The following is a 20,631-nucleotide window of genomic DNA, read 5'->3' on the forward strand; positions in this document are numbered from 1 at the left end:
CCACATGTTAGCTCATTCCTCTCCAATAGCTTCTGAGGCAGATGGAAATTTTTCTTCCCACCTGATGGATGAACAAGCTGAGGCCAGGTGATGCTTGATGACATTTAGGTCCAGCACTAGATTGGGCTGTGAACCATCAGAACTGGCTTTCTGGAAACAGACAAGGTCATTACTCTAAAACAAGGCTAAACAAGTTAGATATCCAAACGGCTACTGTCTTCAGGACTCATATTTATTATGGGAAGCTCTAAACTTGAACCAATTCAAACTGGATGCCAGTCAGGATGTTTTCTGATCTCTGCTTTTGAAAATATTGTCCAGCCATTTAGAAAACCTCTAAATGAGGGATCAGCAAACATTTTCTGTAAAGGGCCAGGCAGTAAATATTTTCAGCTTTGCAGTCAGGATGTCTGTCACAACTATTGAACTCAGCCATTGTAGCATGAAAGCAGCCAATACATAAAAGAATGGCTATCGCTGTGTTCCAATAAAACTTTATTTATACAAACAGAGGAAGGGCCATAGTTTGCCAACTCTTGCTCTACACCAGTACTGTCCAGTTTAAATATAGAGTAAGCCACATGTAATTTAAAATTTTCTAATAGCTACATTTTTAAAAGTATAGAGAAACAGATGAATTTAATTTTAACAATATATTTTAACCCAATATGTCCAAAATATTATCATTTTCAACATAAAATCATTGTAAAATTTATTGAGATATTATGTAATCCTTTTTACATTCCAAGACTTATAAATTCCATATGTTATACTTACAGCTCATCTGAATTTGAACTAGTCACATTTCAAGTGCTCAGTGGCCACATGTGCTAGTGGCTACTGTATGGACAGCACAGCTCTAGTAGGGAGACCTATAAGAAGGCAGTCACATATAAACAATACACCATTATAAAGTGATAAGAGCCATGAATGAAAAATAGAGGGTGCTGTAGGCAGAGACAGGGAAACATTAAAGAAATCTTCTAGCACTTTCCCCCACTTCCACCCAGGGTTCCTTTTTAGAAGTCCATGGAACATTCTAATGCCTTTCCCCAAACCCCAGCCACCACACATGCTCGGAGTGACGACTATAAAATGAAGCATTCAGACTTTCCACTGACTACTCTGATAATTCTCCATGCAGGGATCAGGAGATGAATTTCTCATGGCTTTTCTTGGGCTCTAGGTGGGCAGCACAGCAGCCCCTGACCTGGTACAGCCATAGATAACAGCATCCATGGGGGGAGGGGGGTCCAAGTGACTGTCCCTATTGGCTGGGAGGGTTTTTTCTATCCAGGAGAAAGGGGCCAGTGTCTGGATTCAGAACAGTAATTTGAACCTCCAGACCTGTGTGACTCTTGCTCTACCATTTACTAACTGCGTAATCTTAGGCAGGTTACTTAACCTCCTTGAGCCTTGGTTTTCTCTTCTGTACAATGGAGATAATGACAGCAGCTACCTTCAGTGATTGGTATGTCTATGGAGAGAGATGATCATGAATAGTAAGAGCATATGGCACATATGAATATTACATTTATTGTTATTATTGGCCCATCAGGAATGCCCCCCCAAAAAAATCTGAATTATTTGCCCCCTCACATTATTCTAGGAGCCCCAGTGTTTGCATCACCTCCTCCCATGTTGTGGTTCCTCTTGGGCGTAGCTGTGTCTCCCACTTAGTTGTGATTCCCCAAAGCAGAAACTGTGTCTTGTCCATCTCAGCAAGAATAAAAATCTTCCCACACTTGGTGATTTCCCCTTTGCCTGGATCCTAGGACATTCTTTCTGTCCACCATCTTCCCCTTCTTGAAGAGACAGTTCCTGATGTTCCACCCACCAAACTGGGTCAGCCTCCCCCACTTGCACACACTCAAGGCCTGTTTGAAGCATTTAGCTCTTATAATTAATTATCTGGGGAATCTGCTATAATGTCAGTCTCCCCAGTTGGAGGTCAATATGGGTGGGGCTTGAGTCAGCCTCTTTCATCAGAGTTCTCAGCCCATAGTGCTTGGCACAGAGCAAGTGCTCAAGAAATGTTTGTTGAATGAATGAGAGTACTCTCATTCACTCTGGAAGGCAAAAGATCAGAGACTGTTCTCACAATAACAAGAGAGCTTAAGGAGTTTTTGTAACTGACTTTTTAAAAATCACTTGCTCAATATCCACCATACATTTCTCTCTACCCCTCTTAAATAATGAATTCAATGTGGATCTTGTAAATCCTTCAAGCTGCACTGTCCAATAGAAATGCAGTGAGATCCATGAATATATTTTTATATTTTGCATTTCCTACATTTTTAGGAAGTAAAAGAAAACAGGTAACCCTAGCCAGTTTGGCTCAGTGGATAGAGCGTCGGCCTGCGAACTGAAAGGTCCCAGGTTTGATTCCGGTCAAGGGCACATGCCTGGGTTGTGGGCTCGATCCCCAGTGGGGGACTTGCAGGAGGCAGCCGATCCATGATTCTCTCTCATCATGGATATTTCTATCTCTCTCTCCCTCTTCCTTCCTCTCTGAAATCAATAAAAATATATTTAAAAAAAGAAAAAGAAAACAGGTAACATGAATAATAATAAATAGGTTTTACTTAACCTATGATATCCAGAATGTTATCATTTCAACATGTAATCAGTATAAAAAATGCCAATAAACTGTAGTAAAGTCTGTTTTTTCATAGTAAGTCTTTAAAATCCAGTGTGTATTCTGTACTCACAGCACATCTCCATTTGGACTCATCACGTTTCAAGTGCTCAGTAGCCACATGAGACTTATGGCTGCCATTTTGGAAGCCTTAGAGCCGTGGTCGGCAAACCGCGGCTCACGAGCCACATGCGGCTCTTGGCCCCTTGAGCGTGGCTCTTCCACAAAATATCACGTGCGGGCGCGCACGTACAGTGCAATTGAAACTTCGTGGCCCATGCACAGAAGTCAGTATTTTCTGGAAGAGCCGATATTTTGTGGAAGAGCCACACTCAAGGGGCCAAAGAGCTACATGTGGCTCGCAAGGCGCGGTTTGCCGAGCCACAGTTTACCGACCACTGCCTTAGAGGAGTCACTATGGCTTTCTAATTCTTCTTCCCAAAGTGCACTGCTCAGGTGCTCTCCATAGGAGACCAGAGATGAACACAACTGAGGCTTACCACCTAGCACTGGGCAGAGCCTGTCCCCATAATAGGCAAGAAGGAAGGGGTTGCTCATACCAAGAGGTGACATATCTATGGGGCTTAATGCATGCCAGGAGTCTTGCACAGGACTTTACCTGTGTTAAATCATTAGATCCTCTTGCAACCATTTAAGGAAAGTTATCATATTATTATCTCCATTTTACACCTGGGGAAGTAGAGGTACAGGGATTTAAGTGTCCTGCCTGTCAAAGGCTACACATATAGTAAGTGATAGAACTTATTGGGTTTGAACCCAGGTGGCCTGTCTCCAGGGCCTGTGCCTCAGTTGGCCACTGTGTGAATGGACTGTCTCAGAATTGGCCCCAGTCATTTCTCCAGAATGGTGTCAGACAGGACCCAAGTGGGTACAACCCACTTGGATTTGTTCTTTCAACAAATTGTGTTGAGCACCCTCTGTGCACCAGACAGTGTGCTCCCAGAGGGAAGGAATCCAATAACAAACACCCTCTTAGTTGGGATTCACTGGGATTCATAAGAAAAGCCCAACTCTGAAAGAGGGTGATTGAGAAGTAGATGCTCTGATAGATTCATCGTTTAGGACAGCGGTCGCCAACCGGTGGTCTGCGGACCACTGGTGGTCGGTGAGATCCGAAAGGTTGGCGACCGCTGGTTTAGGAAGTTGGCACCAGACAGAGAGGTATATTGATGCCAGGGAGAATAAAGCTGTTCCAGTCCAAAGGGAGATACCCGCCCCAGGATGTCCTTGAGGAGGGTAGGGATGGTAGCACATGGGTACCAGGAGCTCATATGCAGAGGAGGCCAGGATTAAGCCAAAGGGACTGACCATCAAGAGCCACCATCAAAACAGCTTGAGGCCAGAGCTCGGAATTCAGAGCCCAGAGCAGATGGATGTGGAGCTGAGCCCCAGCTATGTCTCTCTTAAATGTATCTCATAGAGTCAAACTGGCAGAACAAGAAAAGCCTATGAGCAAGAAAATGAGCTCGTGAATGTAGGTCACCACTGAGTTAGTCACCCATGTATATCAGTCAAGAAGCGTTTATTGAGTGCCTTTGGTATACCAGGAACTATTTCATATAACCCTGTCACCCTTGACATTTGTTGAAGCTATTTGCTATCTTACTAGAGATTTCATGATTTCTCTTTAATTTTCAGTGGCAAGAAATATTCCCCAAGTGTACCTCCCTTTTCCTCAAAACATGGGTCATGTTTGAACATCCAGTGTGGCCTTTTAATAATAAGAATAATAATAGTAACTGTAAATAACCTACTATGTGCCCTGTGCTAATAGCTGCTTATATGCAGCTTCATTTAATCCTCACAACAGGCCGAGGAAGTAGATTCTATTACTTACTCCCATTTTACAGATGAGGAAACTGAGGGTCAGAGAGGGCCAGTGACTTGCCCAAGGTTACACAGCCAGAATGCAGTAGAGCTGGGATGTGAACCTGAATTTTCTAACTCCATACTTTAAACCTTCATTTTCCCTCTCCCACCTCCCATCCCATGTTTGCACAGGTTGAAAATGATCAAATTTGCTTGTAGGCTCATATACCATGGTTACACATGACTTTTTCTTTTGTTTCCAAAGGTGGTGGCCCTTAGTAAAAGAAGTCAGGAAGCTGAGGCTGCTTTCTTGAGTGTTTACAAGCAATTAATTGAAACACCAGGTAAGAAATGCTTGGGCTCCATAATTAAAGAATTAATTAGAAGAAACAGCCATTACACAGGGGCTTCCTCATGGTGGGCTCTGGGGATAGGCTGAGACTCCTGGGCAAGTTCATGCCTTCCATGGGTGGGGATTGTGGGGGGTGATAGGTTCTGTGCCCAGTCTGGTGTGACATCCCCACATGGATCCTCCATCTTCCCCCACTACCTTCTAATGTCAGCCAGAGAGCTTTGGGGGGCTCCTGGCATGGTCTCCCACCTGGACTTTCTTGGGAATCCAAGAAGCCTGTCTTGCCCCCCCAGAGGACAAATGGCACCAAGTGCTTTCTGCCAGCAGAGTGTGCTGAAAGAAAGACCTCAAAAGTTTCCTTCAACATGGTGCAGCCAAACTCAAAAATTTGATGACAGCAAAAGCCAAACCCAAAAAAACATGTACTATATTGCTCTATTTACATAAAACCTGAAGACAGACAAAAATTAACCTGTCAGCACTATTCACAGTGACCAAAAGGGGGAAACAACCCAAATGTCCATCGATGGATGAATGGATAAACAAATAAGCTCTGTCCATTCAATGGACTATGATTCAGTAATTCTATATACTAAAGAGCTAATATGCAAATGGTCATCACACCCTCGAGCCCTTGCACCGGGGCCAGGGGGACCTGAGGCCGGACCGGGGGACCCGAGGCTGTGCCCCTGCGCTGCGGGGCTTGACGGGGCTGGCGCCGGCCGGGGCTGGATCTTGCACGATTTCAAGGCGCACGTGGGAGGGCGGGGACTTGACTCTGGGCCCCGTGGTGTGCTCCAGACTCTGACAGGAGGGAGATTTTCATATACATTTTACTAATTTTCTTTCATTTCTGACACTTCTATTATAGAGAAGGGCAAATACCAATATTAAAATATTTCCTCTAATTAATTCCCTTTTAATGTGCACGAATTTCATGCCCCGGGCCACTAGTAAAAAGAATAACACTGACACATGCTACAATGTGGATGAGCCTCAAAAACATAATCCTGGGTGAAATAAGCCAATCATAAAAGGCCACATAATAAAGGATTCCATTTATATGAAGTGTCCAAAATAGGCAAATCTATAGAGACAGAAATCAGATTGATGATTACCAGGCAGGCAGGGAGGAGGGAATGGGGAGTGAGTGCTTAATGGGTACCAGGTTTCCTTTTAAGAGTATAAAAATGTTTTGGGACTAGATAAAGGTGGTGGTTATACTAATGCTGCTGAATTGTATACTTTTAAATGGTTACTTTTTTTTAAATATATTTTATTGATTTTTTACAGAGAGGAAGGGAGAGGGATAGAGAGCTAGAAACATCGATGAGAGAGAAACATCAATCAGCTGCTTCCTGAGCACCCTCCACTGGGGATGTGCCCACAACCAAGGCACATGCCCTTGACCAGAATCGAACCCGGGACCCTTCAGTCCACAGGCCGACGCTCCATCCACCGAGCCAAACTGGTTAGGGCTAAATGGTTACTTTTATGTTATAAGAATTTCACCTCAATTTAAAAAACATTAACCTGTGTTGTTAGACATCGAGTGGCAACAGTTCCTGGGAGGGGCCTCCGGGGGCTGGAGATGCTGTTTCTTGATATACTTCTATAAAAAGTTGGACTTATTAAAAATGGCCCATCCTTTGCCACCATCTCATTTATTGACTCAGAAAAGAGAGCCTAGGAAGGTGTAGTGATTTGTTAACAGTGGTGGAGCTGTGAGGAGACCCCACTATGCTAACTCCCTCTACTCAGACAGCCCCTGACCTTTCCCACGTCCTTCCATGAGCTGCAGGAATCAGTGCTGTGGGTATTGATTGGGGTTTGATTGAAGAGGAAAGTGCGATCCCACTGTAAGCCAAGCCACAGAGAAGGCAGAGTCATTAACATTTGAAATAAAAATTGTTTGTGGGATCTTTGAATTTAGGATGGGAGCGTTCCTCATTTCACCTGTCTTGGGCAACTTTAGAAAATATCCTCCCAAAATTCATGGCCACCCTGAACCTCAGAATGTCACCTTATTTGGAAACAGGGTCTTTGCAGGTATAGTTAGTGAAGGACTTCTAGACGAGATCATCCTGGAATTAGGGTGGGTTTGTGGCCACATCACTCCAGTCTCTGCCTCTGTCTTCACATGGGCTTCTTCTCTCTTTGTCTCGTGTCCCAGATCTCCCTCTCCTTTCTCTAATAAGGATTTGGGGTCATTGGATTTAGGGCCCACCCAGATAATCCAAGACCATCTCATCTCAAGATCTTTAACTTCATTACATTTGCAAAGACCCTTTTTCCAAATAAGGTCACATTCACAGGTTCCAGGGATTAGGACATGGACATATGCTTGGGGGTCGCCATTCAGCCCCCTACAGAGGCATCTGCAGCCTTGACCCCCTCTGCCCCAGTCCTATGCTCTGCCCTGATTCTACTCTCAGGAAGGCAGCATGGCCATGTGGGCTTTCTCAGTGAGAATGCTTTGGTGGTGAGAATGGCTGGAGCTAAACAGCACAGCCCCCCCAGGGCTCTGTGCCCTGCCCCACTCTCACCCCCAGATGGCATAGCCCTGTAGTGTGAGACTGAAATAGCCATGTGTCTGCAGCCCCTGAAGACCACACCAGACATATCCAAGAAGCCCTTTGCAGCTTTTTTTTTTTACCTTTCAACTATTTAATACTTAACTACACAAGCGTTACCAACAGGTATCATTCTCACTTGATAAATGAAAAGTTCAAGTCAGGATCGGTCAAAAGGCTTCTTTCTTCCTCATGGAAGTTTGCAGAGGACCCCAGGCCTTGATACCCTAACTCCTAGAACCTGTAAGGGAGGTTTTCGAAGTACAGGTAGGGAAGTAGAGATGCCAAAGGACCTACACTCAGACCAGAAGACAAAGGTACTTGGACATTTTAATGAACTTCCCTCCATGTAGCTTCAAGCTACCAGGACACAGGCCCCACCAACACCCTGAATCTTCTCCTCGGCTCTTCTGCTGAAGAACTTGGCCTTCACAATGACAGGCTGCCTTGGGAGCTTTCCCTTCCCCAGAACTCTGTAGTAGCCCGATCGCACCACATCAATGATGGGAGCAACTTCAGTCTTGCTTTTGGCAGCATTCACCCGTGTCTGCTCACTGACCAGGGTCCACAGTTTATCAAGGTTGACAGTTAGGCAGAAGCTCTGGTTCCTCTTCAAGTGGTAATGCCTCATACCAACTTTCCCAAAGTAGCCTGGGTGATATTTGTCGAAGTTGATCCTGTGATGATGCAGGCCACCAGCATTCCCGCGGCCCCCCGGGTGCTTCCTGTGCTTGCCGATGCGGCCGTGGCCGTGGCTCACGTGGCCCTGAAGTTTCCGGTCTTCCTCAGTCTGGATGGCATGTCGGTGGCCGAGTTGCAAGAGGGAGCCCTTTGCAGCTTTTTGCCGAGTTGCAAGAGGGAGCCCTTTGCAGCTTTTTGTTTATAAGGTCGAAAAATATACCCTCCTATTTCACACTCTTTTCAATTTTTCAAGACCCACAGTCTCAATAACAAATTTTTCAAGACCCACAGTCTCAATAACAAATGACATTGGGAGGGGTGACTCAGTACAGAACCCAATGTTGCCTCGTAGGAGTCCTCACACCAGGCTCCTTCACTGGGCCCCATAGTACTCATCTATTGCATCAGGGGCAGCACTGATACAGGCTTGTGTTTCCCAGGCCTTAGGGCCAGATCCAGGTTTGGAGTCCTGCCTGTACCGCTTACTCACGGGGCGACTGCGGATGAATTAATTCACCTCCCTGAGCTTCAGTCTCCTCTTCTATAGTTTGGGAGTAATATGAGGACCTACCTCATACAGCTGTGGGAGGCTTCGGCAAGCATGGCACATCGTGGTACTTTGCTAAGTGACACCTACTATCATGTATCTGGCTTCCCTTAGAGAAGTAAAATTCTCCAAGCCTGCGACTGAGTCATACTAATTTTATAACCCAGAACACCGTACACAGTAGGCACCTAATAACTGTTCGGTGAATGAATTAGAAATACGACTCAGATGCAGAAAGGGGAGGAAGGGTTATTTGTATAAAAAAGCCCTCTGCTTGTCATGTGTTTATTTACTCAGATATCATTTATTGAGTGCCTGCCTTGTGCCTGGCACTTGCAAGACACTGAGAACATGACCATGAGCTCACTGATGCAGACGCGAGCCCAGCCCTCAGGGAGCTTGCATTCTGGTGGCAGAGGTGACCAGATCATTGCTCGAATAACCAGCCTGCTGTCACAAACCCAGGGGAACGCCAACGACTCTAGTGCTTGGGAATGAGAAGGCGCTTACAGCCCCCACTTGAAAAGGAGGTCTCATTTCTGGGGTTCATTATGGGACCCTCATCTCCCTGGAGATACGGCTGTTATCACAATCACAAGGCCAGGATTGCAGTGCCAGCTGGGGGGCCTTGAGAGCCCCCAAGACAGGCAGGAACTTTCCAGAAGGTCCTTGTGTCCTCTCGCCCTCTCCCCAAAGGGTTGTTCCCAGCCTGGTGCTGACTCCACGCGTCTGATTTCCCAGCTCCCTCCCCGGAAATGGAGGGGCAGGGGAAACGTATGTCCCCAGCTGTCACCAAGTTAGAGAATGAGGAGCCCTAAATGATGGAGACGTACCATACGAACAGCCCCTTTAGGGGCTCTAATTCATTCTGAGACATTTAAGAATAACAAAATGTTTTAATGATTTCTTGGGGGAATTAGGAAGACATATTTTGTTCTCATTAAATTTTATCCGCAGACACAAGAACCAAATGTCAGATGTGTTTTTGGTGCTCAGAGCTACCCTGCTCGCTGTCTTCCCCACACACACGGCCCCAACCCCCTCCATAAAAATAACACTCCAGGAAAATTTGCCAGGATATGCACTCTCCTGTTTTTATATTTCTTGACAGGCAAATTATTTGTGGAAATACCCCCCCCGCCCCCCCGCGAAGCCACACAAGTCCTGATTCAACATTTTTGTTTTGAATGACTGCTGCCAACGCAAATCTTTGGCAGAGAATGCGATATAGTGTGATTGCTCAGCAAGTATTTTGATAAGTGTGCAGCCTGTATGTCTGTAATTACGAAAGAAGACCGTAAATCTTTTGGATATTGTTCACACAGATGTGGCGTGAAGTGAGAAAAAAAAAGCAGTAAAACGTGTTAAAAGCATAATTAATGTCATTGTTGTGGAGGATGATTTGATTTAAACCTTTCTGACTTCTGGATCCATGACGGCTGATTTCTTTATCACGCGCATAGAGTCACTAGGAACCGACCCAGCTTCAGAAAGCTAACTTGTTAACTAAATGATTAGTTAAAAGCAAAAAAAGGAAAAGAATCAAAATAAGCAAAGAGCGAGTAAGAGGGAGGCTGAAGAGATAAGATTAGAGGGGCAAGTGCCCCAAAATGTGTTTTCTGCTTTAGTTTGGTTTTTAAAAATCTGATGCGGGCCCTAACCTGGTTTGGCTCAGTGGATAGAGCATCGGCCTGCAGACTGAAGGGTCCCAGGTTCGATTCCAGTCAAGGGCATGTACCTTGGTTGCGGACACATCTCCAGTAGGGGGTGTACAGGAGGCAGCTGATCGATGTTTCTCTCTCATCGGTTTCTAACTCTCTATCCCTCTCCCTTCCTCTCTGTAAAAAACTCAATAAAATATATATTTTTTTAAAAGACTCTATTTCAAAAAAAAAAATCTGATGCGGGAGATCTCCCTGCTCCTCCTCAGGAGGCAAAAAGCTGGTCAGCTTAGGAGCTTGAGCTACAGGGGCAGACACGGGTGGTAGACTGTCAGCTTGGTGTTTTCGAGCTGTGTGACCGTGGACAGGGCCTGAACCTCTCTGAGCTCTGGTTTCTGTGTCTTTAGCAAAGGGATAATAATAAAACCTATTCATACGTTGACCTGAGGATTTGATATGCTGTGCATGAAAGCATTTGGAGGGTTTAGTAATCAGTAGCCCATTGCAACGCTGACATCAGGGGATAAATTACAGAGTCACAAGTGTTTGCTGTTGATTTCACAAGGTTCTGTCAGTTGTGACAGATGTGAAGTGAGCTGTTTAGCCAACAGGGTTAGGTTACTGAGTCTATGGAATAGGAAAATTCTTTGTGATATTTGGGGATTTAAAATTTTTTTCTCCCCAATTATAAAAGTCCCGTATGCACACTGTCAAATTCAGAAAATACAGAAAAGTAGAAAGGAGAGAAAACTACCTACTAGAAAAGCAGTGGGACTATTTTGTTGCTTTTCTTTCTGACCTTTTTCCCCCACGTACTTTTTCAAAATCGTCATTCATTCTACATGAATCATTTGCATCCTGTTTCCTTTCACCCACCACAAGCATCGTTTTCCCCTGTGTGATTAAAAATCCTGAGTAACTTTGGTTCATTGTGTGTCACACTCGCTTGTGTGGCTGTATTGTAATTTACGGAATCTCCTCTCCAACACTGGGCATTTAAGGTGCTCAGGAACACACAACTTATAGGTATTGTGCTATAGTTCACAGGACAAGGAAGAAAATTTGGGAAGGAAAATATATTGTAGCGATGTATTAACCACAACCTCAGAATCAGTGGTCAGAGAGAATACGAATTTTTTTCTCTTTGATTTATTTTGCACTCCTTCATTTATTAGTTACATTAAATATTTTTGTATGTTTATGAACCACTCGTATTTATTCCGTTGTGAATCACTAGTTCATGTGCCCTTAGCCCATTTTTCTATCAGAGAGATCTCGTATTGATTTGTAGATGCTCTTCATATATTAGGGATATTAACCTTTGTCCTGGTAAATATATTTTCTATTTCCTCTCTTGGTTTGCCTTTTGTTTATAATATCTCTTGCATATGGTGCATAGTAGGCATTCAAAAAATGTTTGTGGACAGTAGAGAATTTTACTAAACCTTTGCTTTATGGCTTCTGGATTTCATGTCATATTTTAAAAGCCTCTTTTTAGCTCAGGGTTATAGGCTTATTTAGTACTTTTATGATCTTAACTTTTAAAAATTTGAATCTCTGAACCATCTGAAATACATGTTAGTGGAAGTGGAGAGGAAGGTTAAGAATTTAGCTTTGTGTTTGTCCCAAATGACTAGTTCTACTGCCACCTAGTGGATAAGCCCCCTTCACAGGTATAGGAAATATGGATTTTAGTATAATGAGAAACTGTCTCTGCCTACCCTCACCTCCTTCCCTTCCTCCCCACATATGCCTCTGCTTGGTTGGTAGGTAGGGTCAGGGGAACACCAAAGGGTAACATAAAAAACTACTTTACCCATAAAAAGGAAAAGCTTAATGTAACTGTCTATCTCCCTGAGCCTCTGATTCCCCATCTGGAAAAGCACACTTACCTCCTGGTACCTCTAGGAGGATTAAACCAGGTGAAAAGTGTAAAGTCCTTAGCTGAGTGTCTGGCACATAGTAAATGCTCAGTAAACAGTGGTTGTCATTGTTATTGTTGGTGTTATTATTACCATCACCACCCAGTGCCAAGAAAGAAGGCCTCTCTGTGCATGCTTAAGCCAGGAGACCTCCTGAAACAACCAGCCCTGGCAATGGAGAGAAGAAAAGGTGGGCGGACATATGTATAGCTCACAGCTGTGTATAAGGAACCACACCCCTTCTGCTATTAAAAAACTAAGATTAAAGGATCAAAGTTATTCTCACTGCCACTGCCACCATCGATAGCCTGAGCCTGCCACCCACACAGGAGCCTGGAGCCGGGACCCAGATGGAAGTAGACTTCTGTCTTGAAGTATATTGGAGGGGCGCATGCATACTTCTGCATATATGTGTTTCTAAACAGCCTCTTGGACAGCCTTTACGGTTCCAGCTTTCCTAAAAAAGCTCCAAATGCCACTTTCCCTCAGATGGACACGTGGGAGGAATGGGACAGCTTCTCCTAGATTCCTGACTCTCCCCCCACCCTCCAACCCCAGACCCTTTTTAAAAAACACCAACAGCATCAACTAGTGGTGGAAAGTGGAATAGATGTTTTACCCATCTCGTCCGACAGTGCCTTTGGAAAGCCTGCTGTGGTATTAAAATATTATAAATTCGTTGGCAGTATTCTCTAGGGGTTTAGATCCAATGTAACCAAAATGAATTAGTCATTTTATTAAGCAATTTATGCACAGAGAGCAGGTTGATGGCTGTAAGACAAGGCACTCTGCCTCCTAACGGTGTTCCCCTTCCCGCATGCCTGCCAGGACCTGCCACCCCAATGGTTCCTGCTTGATCTTTCGAGTCTGCCAATGTGCTCAGTTAATCCATGTCTGATTTGGGGTTCCCTGTTTTGGCAGTTTTTTAAGGCTGGATCTCAGGTCGTTGGATTCCCTCTGCACTGCCCTTGTCTATATGTGGACCATCTGTATGTTGCAGGAGTGAAGTGGGGGAAATTTAAGTCCCCCTCATGGCTCTGGGCAGCTGCAGGTGTTGGCCGAAAGGTTTCCAGTGGAAATGCTGAGCCCGGCGGAAACCTGGGCATCCCTGGCTTCAGGGATGTTCTGTCACTTCTGACACCAGAGTATGAGGTTTGCCAGACACCAGGGCACACGGGTCACTTTGGAGACTGGGGATTCGACAGAACCCAGCACTTCCCCAGGCGCGGTCACTTGACATAGGGAGCAGCCTGAGTGCACCTGGCACAGCACTGAAACTTTGAACACATTGTGTGCCTAGTGTCACCTTTCTGCTTCCTTCCTGCACCTTCAAAGCCAGCATAGGGCCTTCACTCTCTCTCTGACTCTACCGCCCTCATCTGCAACCTTGATTCCCCCCTCCACGTAACATACCATATTCACAGGTTCTGAGTTAGAATGGGACACCTCGGGGATGTGGGGCATTATTCTGCCCCAAACAGACACCTCAAAGGAGGACTGAGGATTGAAAGCAAGATTTCCCAGGCCCCTGTAGCCATCAGGTTCTCTGAGAAACCTCTTCCAAACACTTTAAAGATCTTTTGTCATTTCTCTTTGTGTTTGTAAGAGCAGCCAGTGACATTCAGCTGATGTGCCGAACAAGACCATTAGACAGAGTAAGTGGGAAGCCCTTGGATTTGCCAGCCACCGCGGCCGAGCATTTTGCATACGTATAATTTGGTAGAACGTTCCAGTCTTCTGGATGCTAGTAATTTTTTCCCTCCCTGACCCAACCCCCAACAATGTAGCTATGGGCTCTGTGAACTTCTCCCAGATAGGGGAAGTGGGAAGAAGTGAGTTTACGCACACCCTGTCACATCTGGGACTTCCACTGTGCTGGGGAGGAAATAACGAGTAAAAATGCCCAGGGAAATGAGTATCATCGTTGCTGTGTACTTTTCAGAGCAGGGACCCTACTCAGCCCACAGCCTAATTCCTCAGTAGCTGGAGAGAATGAAAATGCAGGTGGATCAGAGCCCAGAACCTGCTGCTTTCTCGTATAGAACAAGCTTGTCTCCCTGAACAACAGGTGAAATGGATGCAGCAGGAGAGGAGTGGGCCTTTCTCACAGTTTGTACCCAATCAGTTACCACATGTTATGGGTTGAACTGTGTCCCCCTGGGTACCTGAGAATGTGACCTTATTTGAAAATAGGGTCTTTGCAACTGTAATCAAGTTAAAAGGAGGTCATTAGAGTGAACCCTAATCCAGTATGACTGGTGTCCTTATAAGAAGGAGAGAGAGACACACACAGAGGAGAAAGCCATGTGACAATGGAGGCAGAGACTGAAGGGATGCCGCTACAAGCCAAGGATGCCAGCAACACCAGAAGCTGGGAGGGAGCATGGCTCTGCCCATACCTTGACTTTGTACATCTAGCTTCCAGAGCACAGTGTATGGGTTTTCTGGGGCTGCCATACCAAATTACCACAAACTGGGTGGTTTAAAACAACAGAAGTTCAGCTTGAAGGCGTTTAATAATCACCCTCCCTGAGCATCCCAGCTCTGAGGAGTAGGCCCAGGGCCAAAGCACTCATTTCAGCAGGACTCCACCCCTATCTGATGACATCCAATGTTGATTGTGTGCCCAGGATATACTTAAAATAGGAATTTGAGTCCAGAGCCCAGAGAGGTCTGGTGCTTTGTCCAAGGTAACACAGCAAGCCAGCAGCAAGACCAAGAACAGAGCCCTCAGTCTTGTGCTCCTGACCCAATAGTAAGAAATCCCCCATGTCCTACCTCAAGGCAGCTTGGCCCACAGCAGAGTTACCTGGGTTCAAATCCCACCTCTGCCACTTCTGAGCAAGGTGACCTTGGGCACATGGCACCTCTTCTCTGGGCCTTCATTTCCTTGTCTGGGAAATGGAGATGGCAGTATCTACCATACCAGGCTTTACCTTCACACACTCCCTGTGCCTCAGTTTCCCTATCTGTAAAATAGGAATGCAACAATACCTACCTCACAGTGTTGTAGTGAAGATTGAATGAATTCTAAAATGTTCAAATACTTTGGTTGTTAGGATTCATCATAGCCTGACATTGGCTGAGTCATCTGAACCCCTCCCCAACTCTCCTTCAAATTGGGGAGCCAGGAGGCAGTATAATGGGAAGAAGAGGCCCAAGGCCATTTCGGCCCAGCTACCAATGTGCTGGCAGACTTCTGGGAAGTCACTGGACCCCACTTTTCCCCATCTGTGTCCTGGAGTGAGGGGTGTTACACAAATTAACCTGATAGGTCCCTCCACAGTGTGACTTTCTAAGCTGGAGTCTTTGGGTCCCAAAGTGACATTCAAAGGAGAACTGTTGGATTCTGGATCTCCCACGGACTGCTGAGATATATGAGGCTATTCCTGTCCCAAGGTTTCACAGAGGTCACAATGCAGACAGCCAGCCCCCAGGGCACCACGAGACCAGGAGCACTGCCTCCTCTCAGCAGTCAACACTTAGCAATCCCTGCTACACCTCGCACTGTGCAATCTCTATACATGTTCTCTCGCCCAGTCTTCACAACCACGCTTTACATGTGCTGCCCCATTTTACAGGTGAGAAAGTGAAGGTTCTAACTGTCCAAAGGTCCTTAAATCATACTGCCTCTCTCATCTGTTTTAATCTTCCAATAATAGTTTCTGGGAAGTAGGCACTGTTACGTTTTTCTCACTTTATAAGTGAGGAAACTGAGGCTCAAGGCCCCAAGAGATTTGGACCCAAAATTGGACTTCAGATTCTGTGAGCTTACCCACCATGTTCTACCCTGTTAACAGTGAATGAGGGGGAAAGACAGAGCCTGGAACCTGCTGAACCTGTATGAGTATCTCCGCAACCCCCTCCTCCAGCCTCTCCAGGGGCCACCTGAGCTCAGCTTCCCCTGGACAGAGCGCACAAGGCAGCACCCTGGACCTGCAGGGCCTCTGAGCGAAACAAAACGTCAATCCCTGACTCTCGGAAGGGGGTCAGTGACATTTTATCACCTGAGTGTAAGCTTTTGGCTTGGATGGGCTCATGGCAGCCGGTGCTCAAGCCATCAGCTGGATCTTTTCCACCTCCTTGGAACCAGAGTAAGCCCTCCTCCATGGCCTCTTGGAGCAGCACCCTCCAGTGTTTATCTAACTTCCCCGACCCTGGCAAGTGCCTGTTGCCTTTTCCCCCTTTCTCAAAAACCAGGACACAATAGGAAGCGTTTTCTTGAACTTATTAAAAAATCCAGACTTGTAAATTAATTTGTCCGTGTTGTACAAAGGCAGTGCAGATGAACTCATTAGCATGCACACAACAAATAATTATAGATGAATTTTTAGCTGGCCTGCCTAATGCGCTCGCTGGGTTAATTATGTCAATGTATAATTACATCAGCCCGGGGAGACATAATGGCATACCCCGCTGAGCAGGCCCTGCCTAATGACGGGTGTGGAGGGAGTGCTGACAGAGGAAAGACAGCGGCCTTCCCGCACACCTGCCTACCTCGGCACAAACACCCATTGTCCGAGCCTCCCACCACCTAAACAAACAGGCGGGAGGAAAGGAACCTTGTTCCAGCCAGACCTGAAGGCCCCGGGTATAGGCACTACCCCATTTCTTCCATCAGCAAATATTTATTTGGGTCGAGCTGTCCGTCCATCCACAAGGGGTCCAGCAAAGGAGCAAAAATAGTTGTTGTCCTGTGCCTGCCTTATGGTGGAGTTTCAGTTTAGTGTGCATTAGTTAGGTCAGCCGTGGGCAAACTACGGCCCGCGGACCGGATCCGGCCCATTTGAAATGAATAAAACTAAAAAAAAAAAAAAAAAAAAGACCATACCCTTTTATGTAATGATGTTTACTTTGAATTTATATTAGTTCACACAAACATCCATGCTTTTGTTTGGGCCTCCGGTCCAGCTTAAGAACCCATTGTGGCCAAAGTTTGCCCACCCCTGAGTTAGGTGGACTTGCAAATCACTAAAAATTATAAGTACAATGAATGCTGTGAAGGAAAGGTGCAGGCAACTGGAGGACCTCATATCAGAGGACTGGTTGGTCAAGAAAGGCTTCCTGGAAAAAGTGACATTTGAGGTGCAAAGACGAGTCAGCATTAACTAGCTGAAAGGGGTAAGGGAGGGCAGGGTGTTCCTGCCAGAGGCTCCTGCCTATAAAAGGCTCAGGTGGGGAAGGTGCATTTGAGGGGCTGAGGGAAGAAGGGCAGTGCAACTGGAGCTCAGAAAGGCAGGAAAAGCCAGGGCTTCCATTTGTTCTGAGCTGAGCAAGTGCCAGGCGCCATGCTGCGCACTTTGCATGGATCTTCTGCACAGCCCCATGAAGTGGGCACTTCTATGGTGAGGCACAGAGAGTTATAGTCTTTTGCCAAGGTCACACAGCAATCCTGAGAAGCAAGTATGGATTAGACCAGAACCCCGGGATCTGTCTCCAGGGTTCATACTCTTAATCCTTCTGCCCCCTAGCAGAGAACAGTGGCCAAGCAGATGCTGGCAGGAGACCCCGGTGGAAAGATGAGAAAGACTGAGGGCTCCGGTGCTTTTAAAAGGACTGTGGACCAGTCCCAGGACCCTTGATCTGGAGTGAGGAGGCCCTGGCTTTCCTGGGCCCGCATGAACACTCACCTGTGGCTGCTGGGGTTGAAATGCCCACACCACTGGGACAGGAAGCATCAGAGAAAGAAACCCAATTCAAATCTCACCTCCACTCCTTAGCGGCTTACCTGGCTTCTCTGAGTCTCCGTTTTCTCATCTGTGGAAATGAGGCGGATCCTAGCCAGCCTCCAGGGGATGCTGGGAGCATCATGGAGCCTGTTCCCATGGACAGGCTTGGTGACCTGGAAGATGCCACACCAATCCCTGGCATTATCCAGGTATTCTTAGTACCTGCCTGGGTGGGGAACTGAGCAAAGCCACCTGGAAGAAAAGGTGCTGGATTCTAGATCTGAACAAAGGAAGTGTTCGCTAGGTGACAGTGGGAGAGGGAACAGAATTCCAGGCAGATGCACCTGCACATTCCTCACTTTTTAGTTATTGGGAATTAAGGAGGCCTCTAACATCCAGGTGTGCATTTCCAGAAAAGCCATTATTTAATCGTCCTATGTGTCAAAAATGATGGTATATTAGTCCACTGAGAAGCACCCCAAAGATTCTATGTGCAAGGCTGCTATTAGTGAAATGCAGGTGAAGGAAAATAGGGGGGAGCTGGGAGAACTGGTGGAAGCATCCAGACCACATACAGCCTAAGGGAGTGCTGGGCAAGGCCTTGGGAGTGCCCTGTGCCCTCGGAGTAGTCCCATGTCCCCGGAAGCAGGTCCATCTCTATCTTCGCTGCCTTCAAGCCTTGTCTGGAGAGGTTGGCCTCAGACTGATGGATTTCAGAGCAAGGTCCTTGCTCAGTGACAGTTCCTGTGGTTGGAAGCATGCAAGGCACAGTCTCATGGCCACCATAGATGGCATCGTAGAATTTGGAAAATGCAATTATGGTGACAATTCTTGTTATTAGCATTCCCAGCTATTCAGGACACCCACATCTATGGGGACAACATGCATTCCCCTGAGCCAGTGCCTGGAAAAGACCTTCCTCATAAAGCAGAAAATCCACTTTGCTCCCCTAGACCATCAGAGCAACTCCAGGCAGCTCTTGTGGATTGTCCCCCTACCTCAGCTCCACATGGAAGGACCTGCCAGGTCCCATGGCTTCAGCCTGGGTATCCCCCAGCCTTCAGAACCCCCCACCATCCCTGTTCTCCTCTCTCTGCAGACCCTGTACCTGTATTTGAGCCAACGCGCAGCCTAGACGACAGACTGCAGCCCCCCAGCTTCAACCCCAGCGGGCATCCGCTGCGAGACCTCCACGCTTCGTGGAAGAGAAACCCCGAGCTTCTCAGCCCTAAAGGTACTGATCAGGCCTTCACAGGATGTCCATTGCAAACAACTTGTCTGTGGATCTTTGGCAGCCAAACTGTCCCTCCATAACAAATTCAGCTCCAAAGGCAGGCGCTAATCCCTGGGATGAGCTGCCCAGGCACCTGCAGTGAGCCAGGTGATGACTGAGCATCTGAGTGTGTGCCATCCACTGTGGGGAGGGGAGAGCAGTGTGGAGGTTCCTCAGTAAGTTAAACCTAGAGTTACCCTGTGACAGAGCAATTCCACTCCTACCCCAAAGAATTAAAAGCGTGTACATCAATATTTATCAGCAGCACCATTCACAATGGCCAAATGGAAACAACCCAAATGTCCACCAACTGATGAATGGAAAAACAAAACGTGGCATATCCAAAAAATGGAATATTACTCAGCCATAGAAAGGCATGAAGGTCTGCTACATGCTACAACCTTGAAAACGTTATGATAGTGAAAGAAGCCAGGCACAAAAGGATATATATTATCATTCTGTTTATATGAAATATCCATAATACCTAAATCCATAGATACAGAAAGCAGGGCTGGTGATTGCCAGGGACTGGGGGAGATGGGAATGGGAGTGACTGTTTAATGGGGACAGGTGTCCTTTTGTGGCGGTGACAGGGTTAAGGAATTGGTGGTAATGGTTGTACAATATTGTGAATACACTAAATATCACTGAATTGTACACTTTAAAATGGTGAATTTTATGTTATGTATATTTTACCATGACTTTAAAGAAAAATAGGAAGGCCAGAGAGGCAGAGACAAGTCTGAGAGGGCAAAGGAAGCCTCGGGTGTGCTGTATGAGGTTGGCATGATGGGAGCTTGACTTACGTACGCGCACACTTGCTGGCTGCAGCCCAGCTGACCTCGGTGACAGCAGGTCCCAACAGCTGCGCTCTCTCCAACACTAAGTTTGGGAAATTGATTCTTCTCACAACTTTTGATTGATCTGATTTGCAGAAAGTGGCTCTGGTTGTCACGCTGCTCTCAGCAATGGGCACTTTTCCTTCTTTTTCTTCCTCCAGAGCAGAGAGAGGGGTCGTCCCCAGCTGGGCCCACGCTGACCGAGGGGAGCCGCCTCCCAGGCATTCCCAGCAAAGCCCTCCTGACAGAAACTTTGCTACAGAGAAATGAGGTGGAGAAACAAAAGTGAGTGGGGGAGGGACAGGCGGGCTCCTGTTGCCCCACCTGGCTGGGAGGTGGGACCAGGAAAGTCACCCCTGCCCAGGACAGCTGGGGAATCCAGATGCAAGTTGGAGGTGAAGACATAGGCCTGGGTTTGAGCTCCATCTCAGTAGTTCAGTGGCCACCCTGGGCAGGTCACCTCACCTCTCTGAGCTTCAGTTTCCCCATCTGGAAAATGGAGCTAATGGTGGTTTATTAGCCAGCTCCAAAGAAACAGAACCAGTAGGATTTTTTTTTAGTTAATTTTTTTTTAGTTAAGATGTATTTCAAGGACTTAAATCACACAATTGGGGCTGGCAAATCCGAGTTGGTAGACCTGCCAGCA

The 20,631-nt window shown here is 46.4% G+C and overlaps 1 protein-coding gene and 1 pseudogene across 1 annotated transcript in view; one reads left to right on the plus strand and one right to left on the minus strand.

The window, feature by feature from the left end:
- The window catches only part of CUX2 (cut like homeobox 2), a 118,881-nt gene that overhangs the window by 70,452 nt on the left and 27,798 nt on the right, over positions 1-20,631 (plus strand). Inside the window, exons 4-6 of the mRNA XM_023762686.1 lie at positions 4,734-4,812; positions 18,973-19,107; positions 20,147-20,270. Coding sequence (XP_023618454.1) covers positions 4,734-4,812; positions 18,973-19,107; positions 20,147-20,270 — 338 coding nt within the window. The remainder of the gene's footprint in view (positions 1-4,733; positions 4,813-18,972; positions 19,108-20,146; positions 20,271-20,631) is intronic.
- LOC106698884 lies at positions 7,707-8,194 on the minus strand (annotated as a pseudogene).

Source organism: Myotis lucifugus, unplaced genomic scaffold, assembly GCF_000147115.1.
Source record: "Myotis lucifugus unplaced genomic scaffold, Myoluc2.0 scaffold_256, whole genome shotgun sequence".
Taxonomy (NCBI): Eukaryota; Metazoa; Chordata; class Mammalia; order Chiroptera; family Vespertilionidae; genus Myotis; species Myotis lucifugus.